The sequence below is a fragment of the Rhipicephalus sanguineus genome, chromosome 3 (genome assembly GCF_013339695.2).
Source record: "Rhipicephalus sanguineus isolate Rsan-2018 chromosome 3, BIME_Rsan_1.4, whole genome shotgun sequence".
Taxonomy (NCBI): Eukaryota; Metazoa; Arthropoda; class Arachnida; order Ixodida; family Ixodidae; genus Rhipicephalus; species Rhipicephalus sanguineus.
This window is the reverse complement of record NC_051178.1, coordinates 7,791,854-7,804,303: the sequence shown is the minus strand read 5'-3', so window position 1 is coordinate 7,804,303 and position 12,450 is coordinate 7,791,854. Positions and strand designations below refer to the sequence as shown.

The 12,450-nt window shown below is 50.0% G+C and overlaps 1 protein-coding gene across 1 annotated transcript in view; it reads right to left on the bottom strand.

Annotated features, from left to right (window-relative positions):
• Positions 1-12,450, bottom strand: part of LOC119386432 (proteasome adapter and scaffold protein ECM29) — an 814,720-nt gene that overhangs the window by 408,608 nt on the left and 393,662 nt on the right. The window contains exon 19 of the mRNA XM_037653733.2: positions 4,947-5,054. Within this exon, the coding sequence (XP_037509661.1) occupies positions 4,947-5,054 (108 nt within the window). The remainder of the gene's footprint in view (positions 1-4,946; positions 5,055-12,450) is intronic.

The following is a 12,450-nucleotide window of genomic DNA, read 5'->3' as shown; positions in this document are numbered from 1 at the left end:
GTTTGAAAAAGGAAGAGCATTTAGTGAGGAGTATAGTGGACTCGAATGAGCGTGATAAGTACTGCCTGCGCGTTATTATACGGAGTGCCTGCTTTTGGATATGCTCTAATGAGCTTAAGTTTTATATGTGATTCCCCAAGATTCAATGCAGAAGTTCAAATGACTATGAAGGAATGCCAGATAGATGTTAGAGTAGGGAGCCTGAAATATTGACGGGCTCTGAGCAGAACATGAATGCCATATATCTGATTAATATTGTCACGTGGTCGTGACGTCGACGAAGACAGCAGTCAGCGTTTTCAAGATGAAACTGTTTATTTGGCCGAACTTGTGGCCGGGAAACGGAAAGTTAATTTACAGTAATACACACGGTATGCACTGATAGCGGCGAACGAAGCGTCGACCGTCGATTAACTGCCAAGCGGTCAAGCGCTTCGGCTTTTATACAGGCGCTATCGAACTTTCCAGCAATATCGCTGGTGGCGGCGTTATCTCTCGACAAAGCTGGAACATTCGCGTGCAGCGCGAAATCTTAACAAAATGATCTACTACAATCGCGAAGCTTCTCGAAGACTGCTTCGCGGACAGCGTCGAGCGTTGATAACCGTCCCTGCTGGTCAAACCCGAATACATCAAAATAAGACAAGAAGTGGGCGTGGCAATGTGTTCATCAAAGTTCAAGAAACAATAAAGTTCGACACCGAGAAATGTGCCCTTGTCAGATGGGAATGTGTATTGTATAGTTATTGACATACACCAGGAGTGCGTTAGCCCGTTTTTTAGACTGACAGCTGAAAATAACATACCGTATATTGCCGATTATAAGTCAACATTTTTTTCATAATATGACTCGACCTATACGCGGAATCATAAGGTTGACTTATCTGTGGGGTCCAATGAAAGGTCCTCGTCCTCGGATTCCCTGCTATTCGACGCATCGATAACATCAGCCGCAGAGGTAGCGAGTCGCGGGAGCTGCTATCTCTCAACGCGCGCATGCCGCTTCCGGAGCCAGACATTCTTGCGATCTGCCGCGACGATTGTGAAACTATAGTGAAACCATGCGAAACTATGGAGTGCGTTTAAAAATCACCGCTGCGCAGCAATCATGCGAAGTGCTTGGGAAACAAGGTCTTGAAAGCAGCATTTCAAACATTCGATAGAGGGCGAACGATGCTCTATGGAAAAAAGAGGAATTTACCTTGCAATACACCTTGAAGTTTTGCTTTCATGCAATAGAAATGATTTGTTGACAAACCATGGGCTCTACCATGGGCATTCCACGGAAAAGCTGGCAACACTTTGCGGGTAAATAAACCACATGACCAGTCACATGCGCCCACAAGCGTCTTCACGTCTTTTTGCACTCACGCCTGTTCGCCATTTCTGCATTTCGCTTCGCTTGCGAACAGTGGTGTGTGCAATTTGCGATGCTGCCCAACAGACACCAAGATGCCACCGCTGCGCCGGCAACAGTACAGCGCTGCTTTCAAGCGGTCCTCTATGCAGAGTCGGAAAGCAACGTTGCAGCAGGGCGCAAGTTCGATGTGTCGGAAAAGTGCCTGAGTGAAATGGCGCAATGGATCAATCATGCCTGGTATGGGCTGCCAACCAACATGGTCTGCACGGCGTTTTCCACGTGCGGCATCTCAGTACGACTGGCACCCCTTCCGACAGTGAGCAGCAGCAGTGGCTCACACGACTGTGACTGTGTCCTTTTCTCAAGCGACGACGAGTCGTAAGCAATGTTTCACAGGCAAATAAATGTTTCTTTGCATCACTCCCTCTTCTGAAAAACTTACTGGTGAGCTATGGCTGCAGCATGAGGCTGTGGTCGGAGTCAATTTTTTTTCTTTGCCTAAAAGGGGTTGCAAGTTGGGGGGTCGTCTTATAATCGGAGTTGACTTATAGTCAGCAATATACGAGCTCAGTTTTAGATGGGTTAATAAGAAGTTTGTTTTTATGGCACCGACTATTAACGCTCTGAAGATCACTGTTTAGCTGGGAGGTTAGGGCTGGAATGGAGTCATGTGCAGTGAGAATGGTGGTGTCATCAGCGTAAAGCAAGGATTCTGTGTGAGGTGATGAACAGTCAGTTAGGTCATTTATGCAGAAGAGGAATAGAAGAGGACATAATAGGATCCTTGCGGGAGTGCTACGTTGATAGTTTTGCAGTCGGAAAGCCCGCCTGAAATAGACACAACCTGAGTACGGTTAGGTAACTAGAAATTAATTCTCGGGAGAGGCCAGTTATACTATAAGAAGAGAGCTTTTTCAAAAGAAAAGCATGATTGATCGAATCAAACGCTTGACTGAAGTCAATGAAGACTGATCCAAAGAACTTGCTGTCATTGATTGTGTTTCTGATATTTTCAGTAAGAGCAACTAGCGTGAGTTTAGTGGAAAGCTCTTGATGAAAACCAAATGGATGGGGTGATAAGAGCTCAAGTTTTTCGAGGTGGTTTGTAAGACATGTGGAAAATAGTTTTTCAACCACCTTACTGAAGAAAGGAACGATAGCGATGGGCCTATAATTATTTATGACTGATTTACCACCTCTCTTACAAACAGGTATTACTTTGTTTTCTTCAGTTCGGAAGGAAAGATGGAGTGCTTAAAGATTAAGTTGACAATATGGGCCAAAATGAGGGCGATGATATTAACAATGTCCTTTATGTGTCTAGCGGATATGTTTGTTAAACCCGGCACTAGTTGTTTTAAGATTCAGGATCGTGTTGTGAACTTCATTTGGACAGGTTGGGAAAAGATAAAGATTGCAATGGAGGCTGACTGTCGTTAATGCATGATTGCCCGGATTGAGTTGTGAGACTAGAAAAATACTGGCTGAAGGCATCTGCAATGGCATCAGCCAGTATTTTTCCAGTCTCACAACTCACTCCGGGCAATAATTAACAACAGTAGGCGTCCATTGCAATCTTTTCGATTTTTCTTTGTCAAGGAACACAGGGAGAAAGAATTGCTTGTGTATGAAAGCTTCAGAATTGGTGCCTCCATGCATACGAGAGGGTCAGTTGTGGATCGAACCTCTCGAAAACCACACTGCTAAGAGTCAAGAAATTTGTTTGATTTCAGGAAATGTATTAGCCGGCGGTTTGTCATTTTTCGACAAGTTTATGGAGGCAACTTCTGAGTGCCAGTAACTTGTGACGGAGGATGGATACTAACCCTGTTTCAGAAATTGCCTCTTTCCATGAAGTAGGAATCTCGCCCGAAAACCAGATAGCATTGTACAGTCGCAGGGGAGTTTTCATATCATATACGACACGATCAGAACCTGGGGCAGATTTGTTGCAATTGTTCAGGGCTTCCTGCAGCTCTGCTAGGTAGAATGCTTGCTTGCTTGCACATTTTCATTCTATACCTGTGGCAGACTTCGTATTAATGCGGTGAACTTGATACACACTCGAAATGCACTCCCTTAGCCTGATCCTCCAAGCTTTCTCCTAAGGTGATCAAATAGGTCTGTTGACCATTTATTCTCTTCCCCTTATTCCAGACCTTAGCCTCACCTGTATAGGAGTTAATGCCTGTTAAGAACTTGTGCCAGCTCTCCCGTCTTGCTACCGGCACGTCCTCCTGCCTTGGGATTTTACACGTCTGCAGTGCAGTCGCACTGAAAGTACGCGTAGCGTACTTTCAGTGCGACTGCGTGCGCGCTGGGGTAAGGCGGCCTCTTGCAGCTGCCGCAGTAACGACCGAGTGTGCCACGTTCAATTCAGCCAATGGAATGGAACCTGCCTGTGATGCTGCAAGCATAATTTTTTGTCGAGAGAAAAGGAAGCGCTTCTTAACTGACTTTACGAATTTATTGTAAATCCCAGGCCTCGTGCTGTGCTATAACGTTTGGCTTGAGTGTTCTCTGGAGCCTCGACTACGGATCGGCAGCATTTTCTCACCGTGCTGAAGCAGTGTTGCAGGGCACCTTTAGGAAGAGGTGCTTGAGATGTAATGCTGAGATCAACAGAGAAATAACTTTCGTTGGCGAGGCTACAATAAGTAGGTTTCTTGCTGTTTAGCAAATATGCAGTAGAAAACAGAAACTCCTCAATCAAGTGGCCTCTCCAGTCGAAGCAAGAGTCATCCCACAGGTTGCTGGGTGCATTGAAATCGTTGTGGAGGATGTGTGGTTCCAGCAATTCATCCAATAATGTTTGTCTAGAGGATAATTTGGGGTATATAAATTGAGCCGATGGTAATAAGAAGCACAGCCCAAACGGCAACTGCTTCCAGCGGCGTTCGTAGCTGCAGACCCTGACACGGTGCACTTTTATGTATTATCATGTGAAGGTGTCACTGCGGTCTGTGGAAGATGGCGTAGTGTCTAGGAAAGTCGGTACGTGTTGGTTTTAAGTGTGTCTCCTGTACACCGAGCGCTTTCAGTGTATGTTTGTGGAGAAATATCGCCTAGGTTCCGGAGAAGGCCTCTCACATTCCCTTGTACAATTTATGTGTTCGTACTGAAAGTAAAGCAGTGTACGAAAATGAAGTGGCGGTTGTTTAGGCAGAGGACTGTCGCTGGGCCTCTGCAGGTGTTCGTTGGCCTTTCCCCTATAGATCAAGCTGCCAAGCGTGGAATGCACAATTGACGACGACGACAGTAGCAACGAGTACATTCTACCACCTGTCACCTAAATTGGACAGTGACCACATGTTACAGTGGTGCAGTATGTGCACCTAATCGGCATTTGAACCAACGAGCTTTTAAATGCATTAGGCTCTATGAAGCACAACTGGGCCATGCTGCTTGGTTCTAATTGTCCAAAAATTCTCATTCATTTATTAGCTTTTACTCTATGCCAAGTCTATGAACCAATCATTTGACCAATGTCTGAATGTTGTTCTGGTAAGCCCAGCTCACATCTACACTAGATCCTACTGCAGCAGAGGCGAACGTAAAATGCATGCTACAACCACTGGTGGCTCACCTCTACTAAGCCACATTCAAGCAGCCCAGTGAGCACCTGGTGCACGTGTGGGAAGTCTGGCTGTCCCAGGCACAGCAGGCCCAGGGTGCGAGCCGCCTCCTCCCGGCACTGAAAAGGCAGAACATCACTGTTCAGTGTTGATGCTGAAATTCACCGTTTGCACTCCCCGATTTTCCAACTAATCCATGTTGCTAGTCCATCAAATGGCAACCATAAATTGAAAAAACTCTACGATGTCAAAACTACATGTACGCAAACATTATGCTAAATTATGCCCAACAAACTTGGACAAGTGCAAAACAGATGAGGAGCACCAACATTCCAAAACAAAATAGAACAAATTCTGCTTTGAAAGAAAAGAAATGGTTCACAACCATGCAAAATATAATTATATTGCCACGCCCACTTCTTGTCTTGTTTTGATGTATTCGGGTTTGACCGACAGGGACGGTTATCAACGCTCGACGCTGTCCGCGAAGCAGTGTTCGAGAAGCTTCGCGTCTGTAGTAGATCGTTTTGTTAAGATTGCGCCCCGCACACGAATGTTCCAGCTTTGTCTAGAGATAACGCCGCCACCAGCGACATTGCTGCAAAGTTCGATAGCGCCTGTATAAAAGCCGACGCACTTGACCGCTTGTCAGTTGATCGACGGTCGACGCTCTGTTCGCCGCTATCAGTTTATTGCTGTAGCTGGAGTTTCATTTTCCCGGCCACAAGTTCGGCCTAATAAAGAGTTTCATCTCGGACGTGCTGACTGCTGCCTTCGTCGACGTCACGACCACGTGACATCTGGTGAAGGTGCTGTTCCTTCATGATCCGGACGCCCCCGTCAAGCCGTGAACCCAGCCCACAGCGCGGAGAAGACATCTACGCCAACCACGACCAGCGAGCTAGCCGTAGGCAACAAGGCCTAGCACCGGAGTACGGGCCTCTACCCGACAACACTCGGAACAGAAAGGCCAGGACCACGACTGCGGCAACGATGACAGACGCTGTACCGCCCGCACCGATCCTTCTCCGGACGCCCAAGGAGCCACCAACCTTCCGCGGATCGTCATTCGAAGACCCGGAAAGCTGGCTGGAAGCCTATGACCGAGTTGCCGTTTTCAATGCCTGGACCAGCGAAGACAAGCTACGGCATGTCTACTTCGCCTTGCAAGATGCCGCTCACACCTGGTTCGAAAATCAAGAGTGAACCCTACCAACGTGGGACACATTTCGCACCAGGTTCCTCTCTACGTTCACAAGCGTCATCCGCAAGGAGAGGGCCGAAGCGCTGCTTGAAACCCGTTCGCAGCTGCCAAACGAAAACGTGGTGCTCTTCACAGAAGAGATGACCAGACTCTTCCGCCACGCTGACCCAGCCATGCCTGAGGACAAGAAAGTCAGGTTGCTCATGCGAGGGGTAAAGCAAGAGCTCTTCGCTGGGCTTATGCGGAACCCACCCTCGACAGTCCAAGAATTCATCTCAGAGGCGACGACGATTGAGAAGACCCTGGAAATGCGCAACCGCCAGTATAATCGCCGATCGATTCAAGGCAGCCCAGCTGTTCATGCCGTCGGCTCCGACGACCTGCGTGAAACGATCCGAGCGATCGTGCAGGAAGAACTGCGCAAGCTTTTACCCTTACCACAGCCTGAAGTTGCCTCGATCGCTGACATCGTCCGAGAGGAAATACAACAGTCTTTGGGCGCCCCCGAGTCAGCGCAGCCACAGCTGCAAGCAGTGAGCTATGCCCCTGCAGCCCGACGCAACACCCCCCCTCCTCGCCCACGTCAAGACGCCGCGCCACCCCAGCAGTTCTGCCGCCAGGCACCACCGCCACCGCCACCGACGTCATACCGCCCGCCAGCCGGCCAGCTATACATGCCGAGGAAGACCGACGTTTGGCGCGCCCCCGACCACCACCCACTCTGCTACCATTGCGGGGAAGCTGGCCACACTTACCGCCGCTGCCAATACCAACAGATGTGACTGCGTGGGTTCGCCATCGACGCGCCGCGTCCACAACGAGGGGAAAGACCACGCGACATCGCCGACTACCTCGCGGGAACGCAATGGACGCCGCGACAACCTTCCCGTTCGCCGTCACCAGGCCGCTATGTCTCCCCCCAACGCCGACCATACACTGGCCCAACGCGAGGCCGGTCACCCAGCCCGTATCCGGAAAACTAAGGGCAGCAACCGATGGAGGTGCGGTTGCTGTACGACGAAATACCGAAGATTTTCCGCCGCCGACGACAACGCCGCAATGAAATCTAAAGAACACGCCGCAAGCCAAACGAAGCCCTGACGTCGAAACTTCACGGCTTGAAGAAGACCTGACGACACAACGTCGAAGCAGCGGGACAAACCGACGTAGCCGTGATCCGACGCCGCGACTAAATCGAAACGGTAGGCGACGAACGAGTGACCTCGACGTTCTCATCGACGGCCACAACGTCACCGCTCTCGTCGATACTGGAGCCGACTATTCTGTCATCAGCGGACCATTCGCGATGAAGCTGAAGAAAGTCAAGACCGCCTGGGAAGGCCCCGAAATCCGGACAGCGGGAGGTCACCTAGTAACGCCGGCGCAGGAATCTGCACAGCGAGGGTCTCCATCAACAACCGGATTTATCCCGCAAGCTTCGTAGTCCTTCAGCATTGCTCCCGAGATGTCCTCCTTGGTATGGACTTCTTAGGCCTTCATGGTGCAGTCATCGACCTCAGATCGAAGTCGATAACACTATCTACAGAAAAAGCATTACCGCGGTACACGCCGCCAGGGAAGCATGCCTTGAATGTGCTGGAAGACCAGGTCACCATTCCCCCTCGCTCCAGCGTCATCATTTCCGTCAGCTCTCAGAAAGTAGCTGACCTGGAAGGCGTCATTGAAGGCGACCAGCACTAGTTGATTAACCGCGAGATTTGCGTCGCAAGAGGAATAGCAGAGTTGCGGGGAGGCAAAGCAACAGTGATGCTCACAAATTTTAGCAACGAGTATAAGCACGTAAACAAAGGCACTACAGTCGCCTACATCGATGAAATTGTGGCAGCCACCAATGCTTTCACCATCGCCGATTCTTCCGAGCCCACACCGACGAACCAAGCTCCTGAACCAGCTTTCGACGTCAATCCTAGCCTTCCGAAGCATAAACAAGAACAGCTCAAAACCCTGCTCTTGAAATACAGGGACTGCTTTTTGTCATCGTCAAGAATCCGCCAGACCCCAGTCGCAAAACATCGCATCATAACAGAGGGAAATGCCAGGCCACTCCGGCAGAGCCCGTACAGTTTCGACGCGAGAACGCGAATCCATAAAGAAACAAGTCGACGAAATGCTACGCGACGACATCATCCAGCCGTCGAAGAGTCCATGGGCGTCACCCGTGGTGTTAGTGAAGAAGAAAGACGGAACCCTACGCTTCTGCGTCGATTATCGCCGCCTGAACAAAATCACGAAGAAGGACGTCTACCCTCTCCCACGGATAGATGACACCCCGGATCGACTCTACAACGCGAGGTACTTTTCGTCGATGGACCTCAAGACCGGCTATTGGCAAATCGAAGTCGACGAGAGAGAGAGAGAGAAGACTGCCTTTATAACAACAGACGGCCCCTTCGAGTTCAAGGTTATGCTCTTTGGTCTTTGCTCGGCACCTGCGACGTTTCAGCGCGTTATGGACACCGTGCTGGCTGGATTGATGTGGCAGACTTGCCTTGTGTACTTGGACGACGTCATTGTGTTTGCCTCAAGCTTCGACGAACACCTCCGGCGCCTTGACGCTGTACTACAAGCAATCAAGACCTCTGGCCTCACCTTGAAGCCTGAAAAGTGCCGCTTTGCATACGAGGAGCTACTGTTTTTGGGTCACGTGATCAGCAAGGGTGGTGTTCGCCCAGACCCGCGGAAAACAGCTGCCATCGCTGCCTTCCCGCCCCCCACCGACACGAAAGCCGTACGCCGTTTTCTCGGCTTGTGCGCCTACTACAGGCGCTTCGTCAAGGAATTTTCACAAATCGCCGAACCGCTAACTCACCTCACGAATACCGACGTGCCATTTAAGTGGGAAACGGCACAAATCGAAGCATTTGAACAACTGAAACGACGGCTTCAGATGCCTCCGATACTAGCACATTTCGACGAATGCGCCGATACGGAAATCCACACCGATGCAAGCAGCGTAGGACTCGGCACCGTCCTTGTGCAAAAGACTGACGGGCAGGAAAGGGTCATCAGTTATGCTAGCCGGTCGCTATCAAAGGCAGAAACGAACTATTCCACAACAGAAAAGGAGTGCCTAGCGATCATCTGGGCTGCATCCAAGTTTCGCCCCTACCTCTACGGCAGGCCCTTCAAAGTTGTGAGCGACCACCACGCATTGTGTTGGCTAGCTAACTTGAAGGACCCTTCAGGTCGTCTCGCATGGTGGAGCCTACGACTTCAAGAATTTGACATTACCGTCGTTTACAAGTCCGGAAGAAAACACTCCGACGCTGACTGCCTGTCTCGCGCCCCCGTCGACCCACCGCCGCAGGACGACAAGGAGGACGACTGTTTCTTGGGAATCATAAGTGCCGACGACTTCGCCGAACGACAGCGAACGGATCCAGAACTCAGGGGCCTTGTGGAATACCTCGAGGGCAGGACCACCGTTGTTCCGAAGGTATTCACGCGGGGACTGACGTCGTTTTTCTTGCGCAATGGTGTTCTCCTAAAGAAGAACTTATCACCGCTTCGAGCCGATTGCCTTCTCGTGGTACCCTCAACATTGCGGCCAGAGGTCCTCCAGGCTCTGCACGACGACTCGACGGCTGGACACCTGGGTATTTCTCGCACGCTAGCAAGAATACAGGAGAAGTACTACTGGCCGCGCCTTTCCGCCGACATCACTCGTTACGTAAAGACCTGCCGGGACTGTCAGCGACGCAAGACACCGCCCACTAGGCCAGCCGGACTTCTGCAGCCTATCGAGCCACCTCGACGGCCGTTCCAGCAAATCGGGATGGACTTACTGGGGCCGTTCCCGACGTCCAGTACCGGAAACAAATGGATCGTCGTAGCTACCGACTACCTCACCCGCTACGCCGAGGTAGCGAAGTTCTTCGTTGAGAACATCGTCCTGCGTCATGGCGCCCCAGAAGTCCTCATCACCGACAGAGGTACGGCGTTTACTGCTGACCTAACTCAGGCAATACTGAGATACAGCCAAACAAGCCACCGCCGGACCACAGCGTACCAGCCACAGACAAATGGCCTCACCGAGCGGCTAAACAAGACCATCGCCGACATGTTGGCCATGTACGTCGACGTCGAACACAAGACGTGGGATGCCATCCTTCCGTATGTGACCTTCGCATACAACACGGCCGTCCAAGAAACGACGCAGATGACGCCGTACAAGCTGGTCTACGGAAGGAGCCCGGCGACGAAGCTCGACGCCATGCTACCCAACGTCACCGACGAAGAAAACCTCGATGCCGCCGCTTACTTACAACGTGCCGAAGAAGCTCGACAACTTGCCCGCCTGCGCATCAAGACCCAGCAGCACACCGACAGCCATCGCTACTATCTTCGACGACGCTTCGCGGAATACCAGCCCGGCGACTGTGTTTGGGTCTGGACGCCGATACGCCGGCGTGGGCTTAGCGAAAAACTCCTTCGGCGATACTTCGCGCCATACGAGGTTCTTCGACGCCTCGGCGCTCTTGACTACGAGGTGATCCCGGACGGCATTACGAACTCCCAGCGACGCCGCGCACGACCTGAAGACGTCCATGTCGTGCGCCTTAAGCCGTTTTTTGAGCGTTAGCGAACCTGGGGACTCTATTTTTTTCCTTTGTTATTGTATTTATTTGTGTATGCACTTGTTTTTTTTCTTTTCTTTCTCTTCTATGTTCTTTCACAAGCATCGGGACGATGCTTTTTCAGTGGGGGGCAATGCCACGCCCACTTCTTGTCTTGTTTTGATGTATGCGGGTTTGACCGGCAGGGACGGTTATCAACGCTCGACGCTGTCCGCGAAGCAGTGTTCGAGAAGCTTCGCGTCTGTAGTAGATCGTTTTGTTAAGATTGCGCCCCGCACGTGAATGTTCCAGCTTTGTCTAGAGATAACGCCACCACCAGCGATATTGCTGGAAAGTTCGATAGCGCCTGTATAAAAGCCGACGCGCTTGACCGCTTGTCAGTTGATCGACGGTCGATGCTCTGTTCGCCGCTATCAGTTTATTGCTGTAGCTGGAGTTTCATCTCGGACGTGCTGACTGCTGCCTTCGTCGACGTCACGACCACATGACAATATCACAATAAACTGACTCTCACTACAAAATACAAGTACTCTGCACCAGAATAATCCGTGGGTGGCCACATTCTACTTTGTTTAAAAACAGGAGAATTTCCATCTTTTCTCAAAAAGTTTTCATTTCACTTGGACTACTACTGTGCTGTTCAGCTTATTAACCCTTTGAGGGTCGAATTTTTTCGCGAAATCCAGTGTAAAAATGTGTGATTCTTTTATTGCTGAAAGAAATTCTTCAGACAATTCCATTTCAGAAAAAAATTTTCTAAAAATTTTTTTGGTGACCGTAAAGTGACAAAAAATCATTTTTGTTGTTACATACACATGGTTTATTCGCGGTAAAATCATGCAAAATTTTAAGAAAAGAAACTTAACAGTTTCTTATAAATAAAAATTCTGCGTTGTATTAAACATAGCTCACAGACATACAAAAATAAGCGCACCAGAGTACTTTTCCGGTAAAAAATGTTAGTGCTCTAACACTAAAAACTTTTCAGCGTGTGATAGTCTATGAAGCATGGCTCGCCGCGCACGCTTTTCAGACACGCTCCTTGATCGTCATCGGAGTCTGAACTCGTTAAAAAATCCTCGTCTGACAAATTGAAATCCAATGAATCAGATTGTTATTCGCAACTTGGGGAATAGTCTGCATCGGAATAATCGCTGCTCAACTCACTGGCAGCAGAGCAATGGGCGCACGCTTCCACAGCGTGCGAACTGAGTCACTGAGCGCACGGAAGAAAACTCTATGGTTGTGCGCCCATCCGGAAAGCAAAACGAGTGAAGAAGCTACAGTAATCCTTTGTCTTATCGCCAACAAGACGCAGTTAGCTTTTCTGAGACCCCAAAACAGGAAATGCAATCACGGCGGCGTCGTTTGTGTAACTTCAGCGCTGCACGGAAACAGATGTAATCGCGCCCCGGGAAGCAATAAACGAGAAAGTAACAAGCGGTCACCCTTTGAGAGATTAGAAACCAAACAGCCCTCAGCTTCGCGGGCGCAAGAAGCGAAAACCATGCGAAGGACGAAACCGAAACCAGCCGGACCACGTGTGCGCCTTCTGATGCGCAGTTGAAAGCTGCCGCGCCTCTTTGGAAAGCAAAAAAAAAAAAAAAAAGACGAAGAGACATCGGCGCATTAAAAAATTCCACGTATTCCCGAAGCATGGCAGCACATTCCAAGCAAGAGAAATGATCGAAGAAGGTGCGCGTTTGGCGTTTG